This window comes from Colias croceus, chromosome 27, assembly GCF_905220415.1.
Source record: "Colias croceus chromosome 27, ilColCroc2.1".
Taxonomy (NCBI): domain Eukaryota; kingdom Metazoa; phylum Arthropoda; class Insecta; order Lepidoptera; family Pieridae; genus Colias; species Colias croceus.
In genome coordinates, this window is record NC_059563.1 from 3,920,033 (window position 1) to 3,946,889 (window position 26,857).

The window sequence follows — 26,857 nt, forward strand, 5'->3', positions numbered from 1 at the left end:
TCAGTTTAAAGTTTTTTGGTATCTGCAATAGTTACGGAATAATCGCTTGTGCACACTTAACGATTACACCCTGTATACCTAATAGAGGTTATCTTTATATCTATGGAGGATTTTTATCGGTACATTGATTAGGTTTTCGTATTGATACTGTTCGAAATACTTATATACAAAGTCTTAACTAAACATAATATTGAAAATAAAGTTTTATAAACGACCAGATAGAGAACTAGGTACATAGTTTAACTCTGCCAAAATGTTTGGTCATAGTTCTAAATTCTAATAGTTTTCAATAGTATTATTTTATACGTCGGCATGTATCAAGAAGAAACAATATACAAAATTGCATTCATACACACAAAATACTAAAAGATACACATATATATACTTCTTATTCCCTCTCTATAAGATCAAAAACTCTACCTGCAGCTGCGGCCCAGCTTCAGCGTGACGTAACATTGATTCGAAATATCTAAAAAAAAAAAACAGTAACTAATACGCAGAAGGGTCATTCTAAAACACGTACGAAGTACCTACGAACGCATTTTAATGTAGAGACAAATTAAGCTGTAACAAATGACAAAAACATTTAATTACATCACTCCTTAAACGAAGAAGTGTAATTAACACTATCTTCATCATTCCATAGTCCACGACACCCAATTAGTGATAAATTAATCGCTTCTCAGTAGGAAATACGCAATTTGATGCTTAATTATAATTACTGTGTCATATTAAATCAGGCGGTTTCACATTTTCGTATATTGCTACTGAGAAATGATTATTTTTATATTTCTTTCTTGCGTATAAACAAATATGACATACAATAAAGCGCGTCACACACGGTGAAGATACTATAATATTTTAAAATTTTGTGTCAGTTTTTTGGGTCATTTGTAACAGGATGGCGGTTCTACAGGGGTCTTAGTACGCAATGACAAAAAGAAAAATGTAGGTCAGAACGCTGATAACCGGATACCGTAATATTTTATATGTATTAGAGAATCTTAACATAAAATATTATAGTAACTTCACCGTGTGTGACGCGCTTTAGTGTAGATATAAAATGCTACAAAATCTCAACATAGTCTTAATTATATTTGTCCTATTTTTACTAATAATCTAAGTACCGAATGTTGGAGAAACTACCTACCTTCTACATTTGGATTACAAAAGCAACAAGCAAACATATCTACATGTATAATTTCAGATTTATAATAATAAAATTCTATACGAATCAACTTCAAACATTGGTAATCTTAAAGTATCCATCTATCTGCATAATTTTGTAAATTAATATATTTTGTTGTAATCTATTATTATTCGTCATTCTAGTAATCAGATCGCTTATCATCCGGATAAGCCAATGACATAGCTAAAACAAAATGATATGATATCGCTATCATATAAAATTATTGTTTTATTGGTACCCTGGATCGTAATCTTTGGGATTATATAAACTTATATAAACATTATAAATAATCTAAGTCCATATTATTTAAATAATTGTAGTAACTTAGTGTTACAATAATCAGAAAATTTTCCTACAAATGGAAAAACCTATATGTATACGACTTATTTACGTACATATTTTGCGCACACATACCTTTACACTGCCATATATATATATTTTTATAAAAGGATCCACGCAGCTTCGTCTGCTCTCAAACGGATTATATTAGTTTCCCTTCCTTCGTAAATAAATGGTATATCTTTATACAAAATGCATTTCATTGGTCCTTCGAGCTGGATGCTTTTGCTTCAACACAATTATATACAGTAGTTCCTGAAATTAGTAAAGATTTATAAGTTTGCATGGATACTAGAAGGTAATTTTCCTTATCTATCATAATTTACCCCGATTTTTGAAACTAACCTAAAACAATATAATTTTAATCCAATTAAAGTAGCTTCATTAATGTCCATTAATTAGCGATATAATTGGTCCAATTATTATTGCAAGTCACTTACAAGTGACTTTCACTAATTACAAATATTTGGTACTTTCTATGCATTAAAACATTTTAAGTAAATCGTGCGAAAAATAGTATTATTAATACTAAAACAAAAGGTTTCATAAGTATAAATTATTGCTAGCATTGTGTGGGGGCAGACCCTCGGTGTGTAACAGGAAAATATATTTCCTTCGGCATTGGATATGAATAATGGCATTTTCTTCTATTTGCATTCATCTTGTATTACCTATTGAATAAATGTCCAAGTAGCAGAAATATGATGATAATATAGTATCGAGTAAAAGATTTATATTTTATACAATTCAAAAGTGTAAACATTTGAATATTTTTTAATAAAATTATGCAGCTGTACACACTTGAAAGACATTACTTAATTCTGAATAAGAAACTTCTTATATAAAGTCTTATTAATGTACATATATGGGCTTTTAATTTGGAAGAAACACCAGTTTAAAGGAAAGGACATCAAACATGATACAAGAATATACCTACTAAAAGTAAATCCAAAAAGTAGCCAATAGATTTAATAGTACGAGAATAGACAGTGCATTATAAATCTCTTTCCATTTTTAATATTTTTTAATAAACTACAAAGGTGCAGGTGGTATAATAATAATTAAAGATGCCCATATGAAACAAAGGCCATTGTAACCGTGAACTTCCAACCCAGTTACTTATCTGACAGATCAAAGATGGCACAATGCCAAAAGCTCTTTACTGGATTTCAAAAAAGATTCATGTTTCCACAACAAAGTTCTTTATCTCAATTTAGGTACATTGTGTAAGAGAAAAGCTCCTTACCTTTCATATTTCCTCGAAAGATATTTTCCCTTGCTTTCGCATTATGAGTCTTTTGATCTCCTTGAGAGGTAAAGCGTGTTTCAAATGAATTTGTTACAGCTTTCAGTCTGTAAACGAATACTTTTTTGCTTATTTTGTAACGTTATAATGTTTATCGTCCATATAAGAACATTTATTTCGCCTAGTACCCACAACACAAGCCTTAATTATTGAGCTTACTGTGGGACTAGGTCGATTTGTGTAATAATGTCCTATAATATTTATATTTATTTATTTATTGCAATAAAAACTGGAAAACAATAAATATCATAATAAAACTGAAACAAAACTGACTGGCCGGTTGACTTGGTCGGTAGTGACCCTGCCTTCCAAGCCATTGGTCGTGGGTTCGATTCCCACCCGGGGCAAATATTTGTGTGATGAACATAGATGTTTGCTCTTTGTCTGGGTGTTAATTATCTATATAAGTATTTATTTAAAATTATATATGTATGTTTATCAGCCATCTGGTTTCCATAACACAAGCGAAAGCTTAGTATGGGATCAGATCGTGCCGTGTGTGAAAATTGTCCTGAAAATATTTATTTATTTATTTAATATTTAAAATGTATCCCGTAATTCAACCAATCTTATAATCATTACTATATATAGCTAGAAATATTTTAAGTATAAGTCAGGTGTATCCTACAATTAAATTCTTGTACTTAAACGGGTAATTGAAGTAAATTATCGCCACAATCTCGTAATACAATTATCTTCATAATAATACTTTTATCTGCTATTCAAAGTCAAGCCATAATATTTCTTAATAGACAATTTATTAAAAGATTAAGATTAACACAGTAACAGCTCGTGATAGTGATAAGCCTTTCAATGATGTTGACCCGACTTCTGATAATGTATGGAAAACTACAAGGAAATTGTGAACAAAGTTGTATAATCTATACTAATATTATAAAGAGGAAAGGTTTGTATGTATGTATGGTTTTTACGCATGAACTACTGAACCGATTATAATGAAATTTAGCACACATATAAAGGGTAACTTGGATTAACACATAGGAGGTTTTATCCCGGAAATCCCAAGGAAACTTGAACTATGCGGGTTTTCCTTTGAAAACGCGGGCGAAAAGGTAGTTAACTATATACTAGACTCTAGAGCAGCGCTTAGGGAGTGTTGAAAATAAAATGGCAAGTACGAAACTGAAAAGGGATGTTAAGAAAACTTTTAGGTCACTGTAATTACCCAAAAAATGCTGTGCCTAAGCTCTCGACCACCTTGGAGTGATAGGTAATAACGGTTGGAAGAGTTTGAAACGTAGAATAGAATGTTTTTGAAATAGCGTTTTAGTTCATGATTTAGTTCCTTTGTTGTGTTTGGAACAGTCCTGATGTAGAATAAAAATAAAAATTAAATTTGCAGTCAGTTTAGAGTTAGCATTAGTTTTGTTTCTGTCTGATGTAAAAATAATGATGATTCGACTAACGCTTACATTTCTATATAACTTCAATTGTAGGAATACAAATCTTAACAAATGAAGATCGTTAGGTAGACTTACATAGTATAAGGATAAAAACATAAATGGCCTCAACTTTAATTTCATCTAAATTTCCAAAATAGATAATATTATGATATCTTGAGGTAAATATAATATAGGTAATAGGTATGGTATTCTTTTAAGTAGTTTTTGTCCATTTGCCAACGATATACGTCGGCGATAAAAAAGTAAGACGAAGTAACCTAGATGTGTCACCTCCCGGGAAAAGTTTTGCTGAAACTCAATTATCTAAAGGTATTTATACAGATATAAATTAGCTGCAGGCTAGAAGTTCTGATATACAAGGAGACTATGATATATGGATAATAAAGTAACTACATATTCGGAACTACTGATTACCTACTTATAGATTAAATTGGAGTAAATCGGTCAAGCCGTTTTGGTGGAATTTGGTTACAAACATTGAGATAGGAGAATTTTTAAAACTGTATAAAATTAGATGTGACGCGCGGTTTCACTTATTGTAAGTGTCTATAGCTTATGTGCTATGATAGTTAAGCTACATCACTGCCAAGTATCATCAAAACACATTCAGTAGTTTTCACGTGTAAGAGTGAAAAGATCCATACATACTTAAAAACTTTCGCGTTTATTATATTATTTGGATGTATCGATAAAATTGTGTACCGCTATTCAATAACGTAGACAATTAATTCAATATGTTAATCGAGCATTTAGTTTGATAAGTACAAGTTCTTTGGCCGTAAGTGGTAATTGTTTACGCGTTTCGCATGCCAAATGTGTGTTTGTTTTGAATTTGGTTTTCGTATAATTTCTCGAAGGTTCTTTTCTGGCATTTTTGAATGCTTAGTTTCGTATTAAGATGAGTTTTTTTAACTGTGTAAAATAATAGGTAGCTTAATATGACGGGTGGATCTGAACTTGGTTTGTTTGTAATGTAATGTAACTAACTGCTTTAGATTCGATTTTCTTTAAACGGATAGATTTTATTCAAACTATCATTATCAAGATTCGGTGACAATAAAATAAAATTTCATGGGTTTAAGCGTGTTTTTTAGTTTTCTATCTATATTAATAAATAATTAGTTGTATTATTGTAATTATAATGTTTCTTATGTTTTTTGTTACAGGCGACGATATGCCAGTACGCGAGGGTGCGGGGAAATCGCTGGTGGGGGCAATCGACGATGGAACCAAAACTGTTAGATTTGTTGTAAGTATTTATTTATTAATCCTTATCCAGTATCCTTACTGATATAATACATGCTTAGTATATATTTATTTGTTTGTCCTTCTTTTACGTCGCAACGGAGCGATTATTACGACACAAAATTCATACCGTAAGGTATGATTTTTGTGATTAAGATAGGTATGTAGTTAGGAGGCTAGACGATGGCTCATTTTTATAGCAGTTAATCATTTCATTCCTATGGTAATTTTCTTCGACCACCTTCACTATTGTTTATCTTTCCTAAACATTTAAATAATAAATACCTAATCTGGACTTGCTACGTTTCGTGTACCTACGCTTATATACCTACTACCTGTAATATGGTAGAGTATGTCTTCGAGATAACTAAATTTTACACGATTATGTATGCAAATAAGGTATTACAGAATGAGAGTAAACTGCTAAGATGCGGATGGTCACGACAATTCAAGTAAATTGTAGTAAATAAGCTATATACGTGCTAGAGTTGGCTAGTTATATTCATACTGTAGGTTTATAATCTTGAAAATCTTAAACGAGCTATTAAAAGAAGAATTTTAGCGTTTAAATTAATATTTTTTTTATCTAAGTATTTGAAGTTCAGTGCATATCGTCTAAACTCTGCTTCGACATATTATACTTAGGCAACTATTTTTTTTTATTACAGATACATTAATAATATCTACACTATCGTTTTTGCAAGCACATATTTCAATTTGTGTTTTTGTTTTTTGCCAAGGGTTATGACCACAAAAAATGTTGACCTTGTTCATGTTTTTTAACATAGCATTTTACATAATATTATGATAAACATTACCCAATAGATCAAAGTACGAAAACGACAGTTTCCTGCACAAAATATAATATTTTTTAGCAATGCGATAATCGCGTAACCTTCGGATAAGTCGTGTTTAAAATTAGCAAAATTAACGGTTACGTCCTAATCGTCGTGAATTTGATTTTTACGATGCGCTCTTGTAAAAAATGTACAGTGAATTTTGTTAAAAGTGTTTATTTTTTTTTGCAATGCGAACATTTGCAACAACTGCGAATTTACTGGCAATTGTATTTTATTAATTAAATGTTATTATCGTACAAAATAAATATTATTTTATATAAAACCAGCTCTGTCCTGCGGTTATACCCGCAGAGCTCCACTCCTGTTGGTCTGAGCGTGATGATCCTTATAAATTTACTAGTGGTCCGCCCCGGCTTCGCCCGTGGTACCTACATGTTTAAACTATCCTATCTCTCAAGTTGGATCGAACTGCACATGGTGTGCGAATTTTATTATAATCGGTTGAGTGGTTTAGGAGTCCATTGAGGACAAACATTGTGACACGAGATTTATATATATTAAGATAAATATAAATTTATAATCTAGATCTATAGCCTTCCTCGATAAATGGGCTATCTAACACCGAAAGAATTTTTCAAATCGAACCAATAGTTACTGAGATTAGCGCGTTTAAACAGACAAACAAACAAAAAAAACTCTTCAGCTTTATAATATCTTATCTTCTTAATATCTCTAATATATAAAAATCAATGCCACTTTTCGTTGTAATTCCATAACTCGAGAACGGCTGAACCGATTTCGATAATTCTTTTTTTATTATATTTCTTGAAGTACGAGGATGGTTCTTATGTAGAGAAAACGTTAATATGTACCACGGGCGAAGCCGGGGCGGACCGCTAGTATAATTATAAATCTCGTGTCACAATGTTTGTCCTCAATGGACTCCTAAAACACTTAACCGATTATAATAAAATTCGCACACCATGTGCAGTTCGATCCAACTTGAGAGATAGGATAGGTTTTATCCCGGAAATCCCACGGGAAAGGGAACTATGCGGGGTTTTCTCTGAAAACGCGGGCGAAGCCGCGGGCGGAAAGCTAGTTAGTATATAAAATAAACTGACATTATATAAGGTTTTATATGAGTAGGTTATTGTAATCGTTAATCCAATTGTTGGAAAGTGTCACATTCTTAAGTCCTTGAATATACTTTGATTCAATGGATTACGTATAAATAAACAAACATAACTACTGTTCAAATTATTTTATCGATGTTATATTTTATTGATTTAACAAAATAAATAGAAATAACAAGAAAATACGATAATGTATAAATACGAGCATAGAATATGCTGACTCTTTTTTTACAATTCCACGGCTAAACTAGCGAGTAGTAAGTACTATGGGCTATCTAACACCGAAAGAATTTTTCAAATCCGGTTTCCGAACCAGTAGTTTTTTTAGATTAATACCGCGTTCAAACAAACAAACTATTCAGCTTTATAAGTATAGATACTAGCTTACCGCCCGCGGCTTCGCCCGCGGTTTGAAAGAAAAACCCGCATAGATCCCGTGACCCGTCCCTGTGGGATTTCCGGAATGAAACATATCCTATGTGTTAATCCAAGTTACCCTCTATATGTGTGCTAAACAATGTAATCGGTTCAGTAGTATTTGCGTGAAAGAGTAACAAACACACACACACATCTTCACAAACTTTGCGTTTTAAGTTTGCGTAATATTATTTCGCCGTAAGTAAGTTTGCGTATTATTATATTAAATAGCCGCAAGTGAAAGACCACTTGTCCAAAAAATTTGAATCTTTTTAAAGAAAATGATTACTAGACAAAGAGGAATGTTATTACGTAGAATGTTACCGAATTTTTCCAATAAGTATTGGTGATAAAAGTATCGATAAAACGGATAAAAGATAATATTCCAAATATAACTACTGATATCCGCTAGTGAAGGCGTTACATGCAGCAGCGTAATACGATAAACAGTAAATAAATAATATTACAAAACATTTCGTTATTTACCCCCAAAATATGTTACCTTACACACCAGACAAATGACGATATTTCGATAACGATATTTCAAAAACTAAAAAGGGAAAAGGTTACTCAAACATTTTATAATAATTATTATCGTAGGTCAATGATATTTTATTTTTACTCACTCCAACAGACACTGTTGACATTAGATGACCTAATTCTTCACAACGCACGTGTAAAATATTTGCTTGTTTTCATATAAAATACCTATATCTATGTTAAAAACTGTTAAAAACAATTTAAAGAAATGCATATATGTATATTTATTTATGTACATAATATACATAATATATTTATGTACATAATATACATAAAAAAAAACTACAAAGCGATCCTTAATACGCGTACAAAGTTTGAATTACATCTGTCTGTAACAACAAACATAAAGATGTAGTAAATATAGGCGTGTTCAAAACAAAATATGTTTTTCAATTCTATTGAATAATAGTGATCTTTTATTTAACAATATCCTGCATCTGCAAGGACATTTATATGCACTGTAAATTGTGATAATATTCCTACAGGAATAAGTGGGTGTTAAACCTGCTACTGTGTAATTTATCATGCATTAAAAGGGGATTGTTAGATCACTTCTTAACAATGCAATGACGATAATAGATTGACCGTCAATAGTTACTGCTTTTTTCTTCCTATAAGTCAAACTATTTCTATATTCTTGGTTATTGAAAAAATCGATAACTGTGCGAATGAATTAGAAACACAGAAGGGATTTTTACATATCTAATAAAACACTTCTTAAGTAAAAACCAAGTGTCTATTTACGCTTGTATAATTCGTCGCTATTAATCATGAAGTTGGAACATTTTATCTCGTCAAATTCCCTTATTAGGCCATGTCTATCTGGGTTGTAAGGGGCCATCCATAAAGTACGTCACACGTAAAGAGGGGGGGAGGGGGTCGACAAAGTGTGACATGGTGTGACAAGGGGTGGGAGGGGTCCTAAGTTTCGTGACATCACATTTCAAAATCTACAGGTACCTACTAATCGCGTAATTTGAAATATAAATTAAACTAAAAAATATGTCCAACTCTATCTTTAGGGCAATACGATTTAAATTGTTTTGTTGACAATTTATATTTATTCATTAGTTTATTTTTTTGTTATATGTTTCAAATATTTGATATTTAGTCCATTGAAATGTTACATTTTTTAGGCCAAATCTTAAGTTTTTTAGAGGACCTAATTTTATTTTTTGTATGTGTAAAACCTAGCTACTGACGTAATTAAAAAATGTTGTAAATAAAAATTGTTCCTCGAAAAACAATCTAAAAAAATTGTCTGATATAATTTCTTCCTAAAATGATAAAAAAAATTATCGAAAAATATAAATATCTCTAATTTCTGAACATTTTCGCTTATAATTTTTTTATTTATAGTTCTACGATAAAAAATTACTGGACTAAAGTTGTAGAGAATTTAATTTGCAACAAATAATGCTTACAATGTTTTTTTTATCAGATAAATAGTTTATGAGATATATCATAAAAACCATATCAACCGCTATTTTCAAGATGGCGGCCGCGGATCAAGGGTGGCGATCCCACAAACTTAGCGATAGCTTCACACTGACCCCCCCTACACATCAAAAAAATAAAATTGCGTCCTCTAAAAAATGCGAACCCAAATGTAATTATGTTGATTTCATAAAAAAAGTACTTACCTAATTTAAATGGAAATCAAACTATTTTGAAACTGCTGTTTTAATTTAATAATTTTTCGATGTTAAATTGCGAAACATGTGACGTCACACTAGGGAGGGGGGGGTCTTAGAAATGTGACCACCTGTGACAAGGACGGGGGGGTGCTCAAAAACTCATGAAATTAGTGTGACGTACTTTATGGATGGCCCCTAATAAAGGTACCATAGAGATCTCCACGATAACTTTACATGGTCCCATTAAATCAAAACCTGTTTGTAATTATGTCATTTGCTTCCAGATATACGAAGCCGAAAGGTCGGAAGAGTTGGCGGCCCACCAGCTCGACAAAACTGAATTACAGCCCCAGGAGGGATGGTGTGAACAAGATCCTATGGAGATCATACATCATATACGGGTCTGCGCTGAGAATGCTATAGATCAGCTGACTGAATTAGGTAAGGACTGTGTATTTTAATGTACCTAGATTGTACTCGGTTTGATAAAAATACTTCCTTGAAAATAGTGGAGTCGTTTATGCCAAGAATTGTGCTTTAAAAAAAGCCTTTGGATAACTAGAGAAAAAGATATATAAGAATAATTATAACAAGGGCTATAGCGTATTTTTCAGTTAAACACCTCTTAAATCGATAGATTCGAACTATTAGAAACTTTAGCTTGTTTTAAGTACATATTTTTTTTAGATTCTCTTCTCTTATTAAACGTCCTGTCAAGATGACTGATTGTTATGCTTACATATAATTATATTATTGTATAGAAATAAATAGAATCGTATCAAACATTATAAAAGAGATACAAAAGAAAAAGAGATACAAAGACAGGATTATTTGAATAATTCTTGGTTCTATATCCTAAAATACGAAGTAAATTTTGGACAAGATGTCCTTTAAGTTTAGATAAGGAATTTGATTTCCATTAAAAGTTTCTCTTTCCTTTAAGGGTGTAAATAGGTAAAGATTTTTGAACTTTGCTCGCTTGACTTCTTCCCAAACACCAAGTTTAATTATGTTTGATCTTTAGACTGTCCCAATTTGTTTATTTTTAGGCAATCTTGTTTTAGGGCCTATGGATACTTTTTACGTTTTATATCTGCAATATTCAATTCTTATGCAGTTCTTTATCTTCCCTTACCTTTTAACATTGATTTATTATGCTTATTACACAGGGCCTGACTTTTATGATAATCAAGCAAGGCAATTCATAAATATTTTCAATTTATAGAGTAGATTCGATTTATAATGGGTTTTCTTTTTCAGGTTATTCAAAAGAAGACATAGTAACATTAGGTATAACAAATCAAAGAGAGACCACAATAGCTTGGGACAAATTCACTGGCGAACCACTCCATCCTGCTATAGGTAATATATTGTTTTATTATTATAAAAATATGTTTTTATTTTTTATTATAACGTGCAGTTTTTATTTTTGAAGTGAAACTTCTTAAGACGAGTTAAGAGTAAAATTTCAAGGTCGCAATGGCAATACCGTTACGTCGTGGAGTAAGGCGACGATTTTGTTATCTGAACTTTGAATCTTGCCAAAGAAGTTTCACTTCTGCCACCTGTGCTCGACACACACGCTCTTTTATTTATTTGTATCTACGTTTTTTTTCTTTTACTCTTGTGATATTTGGTGGATATTAAAAACGTAATATAATTAAAGTGGAAATATAAATAATACAGTGAAACCTGGTAAAACATCTATTCCAAACTTGCTTTTCTGTTCAATATTTTACGATTCCCATATTGAGAATTCTATAAATAAGAACATCGTGCTATCCTTTTTAGGAAACTAGGTAATAGTACGAGATCCGGCTGCAGGATCAGTGCGTTCATCGGTTTTTTGCTGAAAACCGAATTTTTATGTATATTTATAATTAGGAGAATATATATCGACTAGGTTGCCAGTCAAAATTTGGCCGCAAGCATGTTTAATTAAAATTTTTCTAATCGATTTTTGGGAAAAAAATTCGTTCACTTGTTTTTTGAATAAAATGTAGTCTACATCACGTCAAATGATATAAAATTCTAAAAAATCACGGTTGCCGCTTTTCACCTGGCCGCAACATCTTGGCAGCCTGGTGCAAACAGGTATGATTTCGATTCATTTTTACGTTCATAACGCACATTTATGAATCATATATCAAATTAAAGCTAATTTTTTTCTATTTATTATCATTTATGGTTGCCTAATTAAATCCGGCCGCAAATAAGGGTTGCTGGCTTTTAAAAATTATAAATATAGGATTAGTGCGTTCATCGGTTTTTTGCTGAAAACCGAATTTTTATGTATATTTATAATTGAGAATATATATCGACTAGGTTGCCAGTCAAAATTTGGCCGCAAGCATGTTTACACTCAACCTTAAATATTCAACATCTTTAACAGCCGGCAACCCTTATTTGCGGCCGGATTTAATTAGGCAACCATATATGATAATAAATAGAAAAAAATTAGCTTTAATTTGATATATGATTCATAAATGTGCGTTATGAACGTAAAAATGAATCGAAATCATACCTGTTTGCACCAGGCTGCCAAGATGTTGCGGCCAGGTGAAAAGCGGCAACCGTGATTTTTTAGAATTTTTATATCATTTGACGAGATGTAGACTACATTTTATTCAAAAAACAAGTGAACGAATTTTTTTCCCAAAAATCGATTAGAAAAATTTTAATTAAACATGCTTGCGGCCAAATTTTGACTGGCAACCTAGTCGATATATATTCTCAATTATAAATATACATAAAAATTCGGTTTTCAGCAAAAAACCGATGAACGCACTAATCCTATATTTATAATTTTTAAAAGCCAGCAACCCTTATTTGCGGCCGGATTTAATTAGGCAACCATATATGATAATAAATAGAAAAAAATTAGCTTTAATTTGATATATGATTCATAAATGTGCGTTATGAACGTAAAAATGAATCGAAATCATACCTGTTTGCACCAGGCTGCCAAGATGTTGCGGCCAGGTGAAAAGCGGCAACCGTGATTTTTTAGAATTTTTATATCATTTGACGTGATGTAGACTACATTTTATTCAAAAAACAAGTAAACGATTTTTTTTCCAAAAAATCGATTAGAAAAATTTTAATTAAACACGCTTGCGGCCAAATTTTGACTGGCAACCTAGTCGATATATATTCTCCTAATTATAAATATACATAAAAATTCGGTTTTCAGCAAAAAACCGATGAACGCACTGATCCTGCGGTGGGATCTTAGACTATAAACTTCGAGCCTCAGTGATAAATTCAAGCCCCTTAAGATCTCAGTTATTCAGTCAGTAAAGTAATTTATATCGTGGCATTGTTTTAAAGTAACTTTTCACAGCACACATTTTATTTTATACAAAGTATAAAACAGAGTCGCTTTCTCTGTCTCTATGTCCCTTTGTATGCTTAAATCTTTAAAACTACGCAACGGATTTTGATGCGGTTTTTTTTAATGGATAGAGTGATTTAAGAGGAAGGAAGGTACATATATAATTTATTAGGTTTTAGATCAAGCGGGCGGTAAGCTGGTACTTAATAATTCGAAGGATTCGAACCCACTTCTTTCTCCAAAGTTCTGCGGCGAAAGATGCGGGTTTATCCCGTCTCGTGATCCATATTTTTCTTCTTTAAAAAACTATATTAATCTGTCTTGCTTGAATTTAATAAACTATTTAGTGTTATTTATGCCTTTATGGGATGCTCAGAAGAAATTGCTTATAACTTTATAAGTGATAAGTTATCACTTATAAAGTTATCACTGATGATAATCATTGTTATGTAGTTTTTCAAGTTAAGTTTTCTGTACAATAAAACTGTTTTCATTTATCAAAACAATATATTTCAGCCTGGCATGACATACGCACAGACAGCACAGTGGACGCCATTCTGGCGAAAGTGCCAGACCGCAATAAGAACTATTTGAAGAACATTAGCGGCCTGCCAATAAGCCCATACTTTAGTGCGTTGAAAATGCGCTGGCTTAAGGATAATGTGAAGGCTGTTAGACGGGCCAGTAGGGATAAACGGTTGCTGTTTGGTACCGTCGATTCGTGGATAATCTGGGTATGTATTCTGGCATTTTATTGCAGAATTTATATACTCTTTTCATATTCAATTTCATTTTAAAATGTCGTTAAAAATGTCCGAGTGGCTTTGTCTAAATCATTTACTCAAATTTACACCTTATTTTGTGTCAGTAATGTTCAAAGTCTATTGCATACGCTCATTATAAAACTCTGCTCAAAACACGCGTAGGCAGAGTTTTGCTTCGGACAATATTTAAGCGTGATTGTGAATCGTTTTGTTTATTGTACGTCAATCTGATAATGATATTTTATTACAGAATTTAACAGGTGGTCCTCATGGAGGTCTTCATATCACAGATGTAACAAACGCGTCTAGAACTCTATTAATGAATTTGGAGACACTTAACTGGGATCCCATGCTGTGTAGGTAAGTTTAATATATATTCATTTTCTTCTTTATATTTTCATATTATTTTGTGTTTCTATTTGTTGTTATAACATTTAACGCAAAGTCCTTTTTATTAGTGCAGTTAAATATTAACAATTAAAAACTAACAACTTAAAGATATAGATTATAGATTATGAATTTTGATATGTCACTATACAATTATACATACTAAGTAATTTAATAATATCAGACACAGCTTTAAAAAATCAACAAACTTGATTAAATATTATAGGTCTAGAGCGTCAATAGTATTAATGATTCGATGAAAGAAAGAAAGATTGGTTAGATCTTTTATTAATACTTATTTGAATAGTTGTTCTATACAACCAATTTTATAAAATAAAATTGAATAGTTCAGGATACATCGCCCATTTTTGCAAGTGACTACTATCAAGCTAATTTTCCGTTTGTAGCTTTATTTTGATGAGACGCCCAATAATTTCGTGTACGAAAGTCTCGATTGTGGTAGCTAACAGAGATAACAAGGATAAAAATTTTTGATTTGATGGTTCTCAAATATTTATTACTAACAGAATTTTTTTTTGTTCAATCTCAAGATAATTATTAATTACCTTAATTATTCGAAAAAATATTTGTCCTACAAAATCTATGGTTGGTTCAAAGAGTCCCCCTTTCCAAAGTGTATCGATAACGAGGTCATCATAAATGATTACTAACAAGCTGATTTTTTTGTTTTCACTTAATTAATGTTTATATAATTCAACAGACATATTGTCCTACAAATTGCGTAATAAATATTTGAGAACCATCAAATCAAAAATTTTTATCCTTGTTATCTCTGTTAGCTACCACAATCGAGAGTTTCGTACACGAAATTATTCGGTGTCTCATCAAAATAAAGCTACAAACGGAAAATCAGCTTGATAGTAGTCACTTGCAAAAATGGGCGATGTATCCTGTACTAGAAGGATCTTATTAAACCCAGATATTACACAACCTTAAAATTATCAATATCATAATAAACATTTTAAACATGTTTTCTTTTACAGACTATTTGGCGTACATCGAGATTCGTTGCCACAAATAAGGAGCAGTTCGGAAATATATGGAATCGTTAAGGATGGTTCAATTTTAGACGGAATTAGGATATCTGGGGTAAGAAGAAATACATATTTTTGTAATTATTTGTTAGCAAAATACAAAGCTAATTTCAAATTAATACTTTAAAACTTTTTCAATGTGCTTATTTCAATAATTACTAGTACATCAAGGCAGACTATGATCTGTACAATATCACGTGATGACGGAAAAAGCTTTATTCGTACAAATTATTGTTAAACAAGCATGAAAACGAAAATAGGAGAGCATCGATGAAAAAGTTGGCAATAATTGTAGACAAAACAAGTGGAGTTATTATAACTGCGTTAAAAACAACCGACTTCAAACTTGCACGTTTGCAACATTTACAAACACAGACAAAAATGCTCATAAAATAAAAACTACTGGGCCTATCCGAATAAAATTTTTATGGGACCAATTCGACACCATCCCGCATCGAAAAAAAATCACGTAAATCGGTTCAGAAACCTCGGAGTAATCGGTGTACATACATAAAAAAAACATACCGACCGAATTGATAACCTCCTCCTTTCTTTTGAAGTCGGTTAAGTACCAGTAGACATTTCTATGTAAGATTTACTTAATCTTTAAGATAAGATTTATTTAATCTTTAATACTTATATACAAATTTAGTGTCACTTTGTTTGTCCGCGATGGAATCCTAAACTACTGAACTGATTTGCAACCCATGTGCAGTTTGATCTAACTTGAAAGATAGGATAGGTAACATCTCAGTTTATAGTCGCAATATTATTTTATTGCAAATTATTTGACAGCAAAATTATCTGTTAGGTCCAAACGATTCAAAAGATGGCGCTATTATTAATTTAGAACCGCGTTTGACCGTTTATATTCATAACTACGTGTTTTCATATAGTTATAATTTCTAGGTACTAGGCAACCAGCAAGCTGCGCTCGTAGGTCAGAACTGTCTACAAGCTGGACAAGCCAAAAACACATACAGAAGTGGATGTTTCCTGCTATACAATACGGGGACTAGACGGGTGCAATCCACCCATGGGTTGCTAACTACAGTCGCGTATAGACTGGGGCCGAATGCACCGCCTGTTTATGCTTTGGAAGGTAAGTTAGGGAAATTTTGAAAAAAGTTTAAGTGGATGTGTCCTGCTATACAATACGGGAAATAGACGGGTGCAATCCACCCACGGTTTGCTGGCTACGGTCGCGTATAGACTGGGTCCGAATGCACCGCCTGTATATGCTTTGGAAGGCATGTTAATAGGGAATTTTAGAAAAAAAAAACATTCTTAGAAGTGTATGTTTTCTCCTATACAATACGGAGACTAGACGGGTGCAATCCACCCACGGTTTGCTGACTACAGTCGCGTATAGATTGGGTCCGAATGCACCGCCTGTATATGCTTTGGAAGGTATGTAAATAGGGATTTTTTGAAAAAAAAACATTCTTAGAAGTGTATGTTTCCTCCTATACAATACGGAGACTAGACGGGTGCAATCCACCCACGGTTTGCTGACTACAGTCGCGTATAGATTGGGTCCGAATGCACCGCCTGTATATGCTTTGGAAGGTATGTAAATAGGGATTTTTTGAAAAAAAAAAACATTCTTAGAAGTGTATGTTTCCTCCTATACAATACGGAGACTAGACGGGTGCAATCCACCCACGGTTTGCTGACTACAGTCGCGTATGGATTGGGGCCGAATGCACCGCCTGTTTATGCGTTGGAAGGTATGTTTAAGGAATATTTGAATAAAAAATGTAATTTTCTTGCCAATTTGTTCACAGTTATATAAATCCATGATCAATAACGCGACAAAATTCATAAAAAAATAAAAAAATATTTGTCAAGAAATCTATAATCTATAAGTATAATATTATGTTCGACTGCAATTTCAATTCTTTCAGATTTCAATTTTTCAGGAATGCAATTTTTACGCTATTATTTTTCTTTCTAAGTAAACCTGGATTTAAGTTTAGATACGCTTCTCTTTATAATTTTCTCTTTGAAACATCTTGTAGAAATAAATGCTTTAGTCATTAATATGTTTATTTTTTCCCTTCCCAGGATCGATTGCCGTAGCCGGGGGTGCGATGAAGTTCCTCCGGGACAACCTTCGTCTCATACAAGATGTGTCCCGGGACACGGAGCACATAGCGGGGCAGGTGTTTTCAACGGGCGATGTGTACTTTGTGCCAGCTCTAAGCGGCTTGTATGCACCGTATTGGAGGAAAGACGCTAGAGGGTAGGTTAAATAGGAAAAAAAATGGCGAAATTCTCGCGAAAAACCAAAAAAAAAAATCCTATAATTCTATCAAAAATCATAGAATCCCAGCGAAAATTCAACCTGTCTAACCACAAAAAAACTTAAGACAGGGTTTATCTTTAAGCGCGGATTCTGTTTAATCTAGTTTTGTCGTATTTCACATAGAAAACTATTAAAGTGACAGATCCCTGGTTTAAAGTTATACTGTGTTTAAATTGTTTTGTGGTAAGCCCATACATTTCTAGCAAAAATTTTTCCTTTCGATTTGCGCTAAAATGTTCCTATATTATTTCAGAATTATATGCGGTCTAACGGCTTTCACAACGAAGAATCACATCATCCGAGCCGCATTGGAGGCTGTGTGCTTTCAGACTAGGTAAGTGATAGTACTAAAACTAGAATATTTTCAAACTAGGTTTCCGCTCGCGGCTTCGCCCGCGCAGTCAAAAAAAACCCGTATAGTTCCCGTTGCCATGGGATTTCCGCGATGGCGTCATTTTCCCGGGATAAAATTTTTTTATGAAAATTGGTTCAGTAGTTTAGGCGTGACAGACAGACAGACAGAGTTACTTTCGCATTTATAATATTAGCATGGATTTTGTAAATTGTTTTAAAAAAACCAACGTTTGATTATTATTATTTTTATTGCACAAGCTTAGCCTAAGAAATAAGTTTTTAGACAGTCTATTTATCGAATTAGGCTATAGGACATTATGCTACAACCAATAGGAGCTACGAATTATGGAAAAATGTTGCAAAAGTAACAAAAAAAAATTAAGAGCAGGCGAAGTAGCGTGAGCCAGCTAGTTTCTTTTAATACTTTGTATATTTTATATGAATTATTTTAAATATTTTATATTTTAGGGATATTCTAGAAGCAATGAACAAAGACTGCGGTATGCCGCTGTCCAAATTAAGCGTGGATGGAAAGATGACATCCAACGATTTACTGATGCAGTTACAAGCTGACCTGATTGGTATACCTGTGTGTGAGTATTTTGGTTTTATTTTTTATTTTACATAGTTTATTCCTTCATACATTTGATTACTGTGAACATAATATGGTGAATTTGAAAATTAAAAAATAAGGTAATAAATTAAACTTGTAGGTTAAGCCTGTTAACGCATTTATTTTTAACTAGCTTTCCGCCCGCGGCTACGCCTGCGCAGTCAAAGAAAAACAGTTCCTCTTCCCTTGGGATTTCCGGGATAAAACCTTTCCTATGTCCCGGGATAAAAAATAGCCAATGTCCTTTCTCGGGTTTCTAAATATCTCTATGCCTTTCATGCAAATTGGTTCAGTAGTTAAGGTGTGATTGAGTAACAGACAGACAGACAGAGTTACTTTCGCATTTATAATATTACTATGGATGTAGAAATTGTTTTTGTACATTTTTTGTATTTTTTATGGAATAATTTTAAAGACATTAATTGGCCTTGTCACAGACCCGAACGCCGCGCCGTCTCGCGGAAATTCGACTCGTCATTATATACATCAAAAATACTGCGTGTATTGAAGTGAAATAAAAACTAATGTAATGTACATGATCTACACTCCGATTTTAGGTGTCTTTAATAGTAATATTTCTACCCTTTTCCGCTCTACATTATTACTGAATATTTAATCTATTTTGTAACAAAGTTCAAATGAATCGGAAAAATACGAAATAAACAAAAATAACTAGATAATCGGCCATTTTGTGTCCAGTGCGAGCGCACACGTGGGACATGTCCGCTCTGGGCGTGGCCATCATGGCGGGCCACTCGGCCGGCGTGTGGAGCTGCGACAAGTGGAAACGGCATAGTACAGCCACAGATACCTTCCTGCCGACCACCACGGATGATGGTGAGTTTACAGACAGACACACACACGTATTTATTTATTACCAGCTTTCCGCCTGCGGCTGCGCCCGCGTTTTCAAAGAAAAACCCGCATAGTTCCCGTTTCCGTGGGATTTCCGGGATAAAACCTAGCCTATGTTACTCGTGGATAATGTAGCCTTCGAATGGTGAAAGAAATTTTAAAATCGGTCCAGTAGTTTATGAACCTATTCATTACAATCAAACAAACAAACAAAGTTTTCCTCTTTATAATATTAGTGTAGATTTATAATAATACTTTATTGCACAAAACAATGTAAACAAATCTTGTACAATCTAATAAGGTACAAATATTTATTATACGTATTTTTAAATTACGGCGTGTTTGTGTTTAATAAAACACAAAGATCTCGAATTTTTTTTTCTGTTAATTAACAGAATAAAAAATTCGACACAAATATACACACCGGCACAATTAGCGGAACAAAAAAAAAAGTGAGACTATGAGATAATAACGCATATATTTGACGAAAATGTAATTAGATACAAAATAACAAGTTGATTATCATCTTTTAACAATGACTTTGAAAAGTCTTCGTTATTTTTTATTGAAAAATTAAGAAATTTGAAATAAGTGAAATTTTTAGATGATTATGAACCATCACAAAAAAATAAAAAAAGTAAGCATTAAATGATTTGACAATAAAATTAAAGCAAAACTAATAACGAGTGTTTCCCCCTCTATCTCTGATTACGGTTTCCATTCGTCTGGGCTTGCTACAGATTATGTTATCGATGATTTCTTGAGGCAACCGCTCGCACTTCTCAAGTAATTCGTTTCCAAGTTCATTCAGATTGTTGGCGAGTGGCATTCTGGATTTAACCCTTCTTTTTAGCAAGTTCCAGACATGCTTTATCGGATTCATATCGGGGGAATTTGCTGGCCACTGCATCACCGGTATACCTACGTGGCTCAGATATGCCTGTACCGATTGTGCACTATGAGCACGAGCATTATCTTGCATTAGAATAAAGTAGTCACCAATAAATGGGGCAAATGGTACAACATGTTCTTCTTAAATGTCTCTGATGCTATCATGGTCCCTCCTGTGACTATCAATAACTCCGTGCGAGCTCTCAAACATATCCCTCCCCAAACCATTATCGAGCCGCCACCATAAGCCACTGTGTGTTCAAAATTAGACTATATTTGGCGTTCTCCTCTGTGTCTCCATATTTGCTGTCTCCCATTGATCTGTTTTAAAAGAACTCTGCACTCATCAGTAAAGAGAACCTGCTGCCATTCGTTCAAATCCCAGACGATGTTCTCGCGTATCGGTTTCTGTTCCGCTAATTGTGCCGGTGTGTGTATATTCACAATATTCACACCCTTCGTCCCCTGCTCCCCGCGTGTTACTTCTCTCTAGCTAAGCCGGTAGATTACCTTCCCCTAACCCTTCCATAACTTACGTGGCTTTGCGACCTTTAAGAGATAAGCCCGTAAACTAAAAATAACACGCATTATATACATAAAATATTGCTGACACCGATATATTAGCCGGTGGGGTTTATAGCCCATGTCAGCAATATTGTTCAGTGTATTAGCTAGTTCAATAAAGAAACTAATCTTCAATGGCGGCGCTTATCATTCCCTCTCGCTCACACACGGCCGTACGGTATGCAAAAAAAAGGGAAAAATTAAATCACTAAAATGTATTTGATTTTCCCTATAATAGTTTTTATCATAAATTTACAATGACAATTATGCATTTGCGAAAGTAAATAATGTTTTATTGGAATTTGACAAAATATGTTCTTTGCGAAAAGTTGTTCAGTTTTATGGGCTTATTGCAAGTATTATGGGGATTTTATTACATTCTGTATACGTAAATATTGTTATATATTATACGTAAATATTGTTCATATAAATACACAAATACAATAACAAAAAAGTTTGTCAACAAACAATTTGAAATAATTAATAAAATAATTATCAATTTACGTTATTTTTATTTTCTTTTTTGCTGATCCTACCATCTGACAAAGTCAGCTTTGGCCGCCATTGAAGATTCGTTTCTTTATTGAACCAACTAATACAGTCCCCGGCACGTAACTTGGCAAGAGTCGTTAGATGCGCAGAAGTCGTTCTTTAGGTCTCTTTGGTGGTCAAGCGGGACGCGGGGTATAACGTAGCGCCGATCACGACTCGCTATTGGTGCGTCTGTCGACCCTTGCCTCCCGCACCGCGTCTTCGTTCCGTTCGCTCCCGATAAACACTTGCGTGCACGAAAGTAGTACCCTTTGTTTCTACTCCTTCCACCAGCTCAGGTGGTAGTTCTAGTTTGATGCCAGGTGTATCAGTATTATTAACCGATAGTGACGACGAGAACTTATAATTTTTAATAATAATTTTTTTTTTACTGAATAAAAAAATGCATATTATATTTTATTTATAACACCTATATTATTATTTATACACAATAAATGTCACGAATTCCTCCGCTTTGTTTAACTACAAGATTAAAAATAAATGATGGCAATAACCATAATAACAACCAATAAAAGTGATCAGTTTTTTATTCCACTAAGTGTAGGATGCGCGAACTTGCCCCCACTACGTCAAAACCTTGCCAACTTACGTGCCGGGGACTGTAACAGTATACATAATACTAGGGACACACAAAAACATCTCTAAATCTTGGTGGTTTTAATAAAAATCGTCACCATATTATCTTTAATATTATTTTGTAACATTTAAATATTTTTTAACAGATCGCGACGCGCGGTATACGAAATGGAAAATGGCGGTGCAACGGTCGCTCGGCTGGGCTACAACCAAGAAGTCCATCGCTATGACAGGTCAGAAAAGAAAAAATAGCACCATACAAAGTGTTGACACTATATCCCCGCCTTCCAGCCGTAAAGCTTCCGTAGACACGGCCATAGACAAGTCCACAGAGGACGAAATAGACGAAATCATACAACAATCAGCCAGAAAGTTCTCGATTTTCGTCCCCCTAAAATCTCCCAAAGACGAACATACAATACTAGATGATGCAGAGTATTTCATGAACAAAAAGGAATGCGATTATGGCGGCTGTCAGTGCTGCCAACATAAGAGAAAATTACAAACAGACTGGACTACGATCGAAGAAATCATTGAAAACGATCCAGAAATTATTTTTGATGGCGACGATAATCCTATTATAGTTGAACCGAAACGCGAATTGCACATGGACTCTGGGATCTTGAAACTGAAAAGTCGACTGCATTTTGACAGATTGCCCGCCATTTTTAAAAATATAGTCAGCAAACTGTCACCTACGTCAGTGACGTGATGATTTTTTTTATTGCCACGAGGCTAAAGCGCTAAGACAATGTTGCTAGTATTATTTTTTTTATTTTACTTTTTATTTATTTTTAGTATTGAAATTTTTAGTCAATGTAAACTAGTACTTAACCATAATATAAGACTGGTACTAACTCGAGTTAAATAAAAGTATTATTTTGCCATTTAGGTTTTTTCTTTTTAGTATAGTCTGCACAATCATGTTAGTATCCTTCTAGTTACCATAAATGTTGTTTATTTTGATAATTTCACGTTTCCTCTCTAAATATTATATTTGATGATAAACTTTTCGTTAAATAAATTACATTTTGTTTAATTAATAAAATTACTAAGTAAATTTTATTAAAAAATTAAATATTTTAACAGTCTAAAGACCTGAATCTTTTTTTTGTATAGTTGTAATAATAAATATATGCAATAAACATAATAGTCAACAATCTTTATTCATATTTACTTCAGGGAATACAAGAATATATCGAAATACACAAATATCACAGAGATTTCAATACTCAGTATTTAAATTAACGACCAATTTTAAACCGGGAGCATTGTAGTAATTTTGTTAATGAAATGGCCTTGCAATGTGTTGTTTTGGGTTATCAAAAATTGAGTACGAGTAAAAAGCCACTATCATAACCTTAGCAAATGAAAAAACCAAATATAGTTCATGTAGTCTTAGTTTTAATTCTATGCTTCATTGACATCTTTAAATTAATTCATAGTCAAATTTAAAGATTAATAAAAATATACATTCTCCGCGGCGAAACAAAAAATATTTAAAAAAGAACCAGCTTATCTATTAGACATTTATACAGTAATAATTTACAAAAAAATATCTTAAAAAAATAATTAAACACAACTCAAGATTTTCAACTACCAACTTAATTATCCTAACTCAAAATTAAGATAAGTATTAACCCTTTTTAGACGTTTTTTCTTTACTTTCAAGTCCACTGTATCTATATTTTGTGGATTGTAAGTGTGCACTATAACCTCCCTTTATAAAAAAAACTTGGTGTTGGAAGGAATGCTGTTATTTTGTGTTGCTATTAGAAAAAATGTATTAAAAACCATTTTAAATTTTATTTTTCATTTGTATTTATAACCATTTAGATTTAGATATAGATTCATGGTTTGGCACATCATTTTTCATCAAAAAATTATGATAGATGAGTAATTAATAATATTATTTTTTATTGCAATATGTTAGATTAAAAATTATGGTATGTTCGTATCATAAAGAAAATAGGGACGCCTGGGAAAAGTAGGCATGTCTTATGAAATATAAGATATAACCAAGCTTATTTAAAAACTTATCGAATATTTGCATAAAAATGGAGTTCAAAAGTACTCTATTTTTTGCATTCATGATCTAATTAGATATTCTCTTTCACTCTAACTGAAGAAATCCTTGAGTGATAGAAAGAAAAGGATATAAAACTCAATTAAGCACCAAATATGGCTCAATACCGGTCATATTATATAATTTACTTTATCATATATATTAGATAGGGAGGCGAGGTAGCTAAATGACGTAATTCAACGGCGTCGTCGAGACTTATCAAAATCGAAAGAGAAAATAATTTCGAAAATAAAAGCTTCTATGGTAAAAACCATTTTAGCGGTGGGTTTGGCGTGTACGGATTTTCAAAAATGTAAAAAAAAACAGTTACTTGGGCATTCTCGAGCGCGTCAGATATTCATACTACGTATGCCCCAAGTCCCTCTGATAACAACGGTATACTAATCTGCCGGTTTGCGTGGTGGGGCTAGGCATATAAATTCGTCAAAAATGCACAAAAAAAAATTTACTCGAGCGCGTCAGATTTTCGGAAGGGGTGTTAAGTAGGCCCCAAGGAAGCTCCCCTTAAAAAAACTGACGATTACGACATGACGATAAGTTATGATGAATTTTTGAAAATGCAGAAAAAAAGAGTCCTTTTGAAATACTCGAGCGCGTCAGATTTTCATAGGGGAGGTTTATCTCGGTATCCTGAAAGCATATTTTCTTAATCTGACAAAAATGTTGGTGGGTTCTCTTAATCTGACCGAAAAAGGTTTGTGGTTTTTTTTTTTAATCATCGTTATTTCATATCAATTTTTCTTAACTCCCTCAGTTTTCGAGATATACACAAAAAACCGGGAGTTTGACTTTTTACGATGCAGTAAAAAAAGTTTTAACTTTGGACAAAAATGAAAAGAGACCTTTTTTTGTAAAATAAAATTACCTTTTTTGTTTATTTAAACTTTTTTTTTGGAAAAAGTAAAGTTCGCGACTTATATGCTGCAACGCGTTTTTCGGAAGATGAAATGGCTCCTCCAGACTTCCGGTCATGCGGAAACCGGCAGATTTTGTATTTTTAGTAAGTTTTAGATTATATTCTTCAAAATAAAAATAAAAACAATCGCGCTCGAGAATGCCGGATTAACGTTTTTTTTTACAAGTTCGCGACCCTATAACTCGGCGGCGTCAAGGACTTATGGTCAGTTTAGTTAAATTTAGTCTTAAAACACTAAAATCAACCCCCAATATCTTAATCTGACGCGCTCGAGTATTTCAGACTATCGATTTTTTTTTACTAATCTGATCGTCTATCCTAGGCGCGCGTCACTACATATAGAGCTAAATAGTTAACAAGGTTGTTCTATTAGGTCTAAGGTATCTCTCATATCTTAAACTGCCACGCTCGAGTATTACAGAAAATTCCCCTCTTCGCCTCCCTATCTATATTTATTTCACATTTGGAAAGGTTTTCTTCTGTGTGTACGTGATATTTTCACCTATGGCAACACTATACTTCTTGCCACTTTTATAGTCTATGGTGAAAAAAAAAAATTAAATGACGTTTATTTTTTTTTTTTTTCAGAGGAACGCTACAGGCTTTTGGCGTCAATTCCCGCCACTTTGTACATCGTTGGCAGCTTTACTATGCTAGTCGTGTCTAATATGCTCAAAAATAGATGATTAGTTAATTTATTTTAGATAATTTTTAAATCATACAATTTTTTCTAACGGAATCATGTTGACAATTTGCTTCCTTTTTTAGGCATTTTAGTTTTAAGTGTAATGTTTTATAATGGCATTTCGAAGTTTATTTAAATTCCAATTTTTAGCATTTAAAAGTTTTTAAGAGTTGAATGGTCAATTCAATGTAATCGTGGTTACATGTTTCTATAGTAAAGTTATGTGTAAGATAAAAATGATTGAGTCCAAACAGATATTATTATTAGATATGTACCTGCTTCTTAATTCTTTTTTATTTTGAAATTTTAAATACATTTTTGTTTACTTTTTAAGATTATTATCGATAAATGTTAATTAATGTTTAGATAAATAATTGAATTTTTGTAAATATATTATAATGAATTTAAAAACATTGTCAAAGTGTTGCAACATGCAATATCTAATTTGAAATTGCGTTCAAGAGGAGCATATAGCTAGGTATTTAAATTCTCATTAATAAAATTAATTGCATATAATGGAGAATAAAATGAGTAACATCCTTTTGACGAGTAGAAAGAGATAGAGCGATTTTACATATCTTATATATAAATAACTAGCTGTCCCGGCATTTGTTGTTCTGCCCTATTGCCCTTTTTTCGTGTTCCTCCACAAGTACTTGGCTTGTGCCTTAACAAATACGTTAAAATTTTAGCCGAATTCGTCGAGCCGTTCTCGAGTTTCACGGTTAGCGGTTTCATTTTATTATATAGAAGATCAGATAGTAGATAACAATTATCAGAATCTAATACGATTTTAACATGAAAGAATGACTTGATTGCATCGCTCTATCTCTTTCACTCCTGTGCCAACATTTGTATAAAACATAGTTCTCTTCTAATGAATC

General features: G+C 32.8%; 1 protein-coding gene across 6 annotated transcripts in view; it reads left to right on the top strand.

The window, feature by feature from the left end:
- The window catches only part of LOC123703761 (glycerol kinase-like), a 37,322-nt gene extending 11,072 nt beyond the window's left edge, over positions 1-26,250 (top strand). For 5 of the 6 annotated variants that reach the window (XM_045651885.1, XM_045651887.1, XM_045651883.1 and 2 more), the window contains exons 2-13: positions 5,425-5,507; positions 10,318-10,474; positions 11,294-11,395; positions 13,884-14,101; positions 14,382-14,491; positions 15,523-15,628; positions 16,483-16,675; positions 17,641-17,818; positions 18,135-18,215; positions 18,704-18,828; positions 19,548-19,685; positions 22,433-23,173. In XM_045651885.1, the coding sequence (XP_045507841.1) occupies positions 5,433-5,507; positions 10,318-10,474; positions 11,294-11,395; positions 13,884-14,101; positions 14,382-14,491; positions 15,523-15,628; positions 16,483-16,675; positions 17,641-17,818; positions 18,135-18,215; positions 18,704-18,828; positions 19,548-19,685; positions 22,433-22,998 (2,049 nt within the window). In that variant the 5' untranslated portion in view covers positions 5,425-5,432 and the 3' untranslated portion in view covers positions 22,999-23,173. Of the gene's footprint in view, positions 1-5,424; positions 5,508-10,317; positions 10,475-11,293; positions 11,396-13,883; positions 14,102-14,381; positions 14,492-15,522; positions 15,629-16,482; positions 16,676-17,640; positions 17,819-18,134; positions 18,216-18,703; positions 18,829-19,547; positions 19,686-22,432; positions 23,174-25,876 lie in introns of those variants that run through there. The other variant, XM_045651888.1, reaches the window with a different exon arrangement.
- The last annotated feature ends 607 nt before the right edge of the window (positions 26,251-26,857 follow it).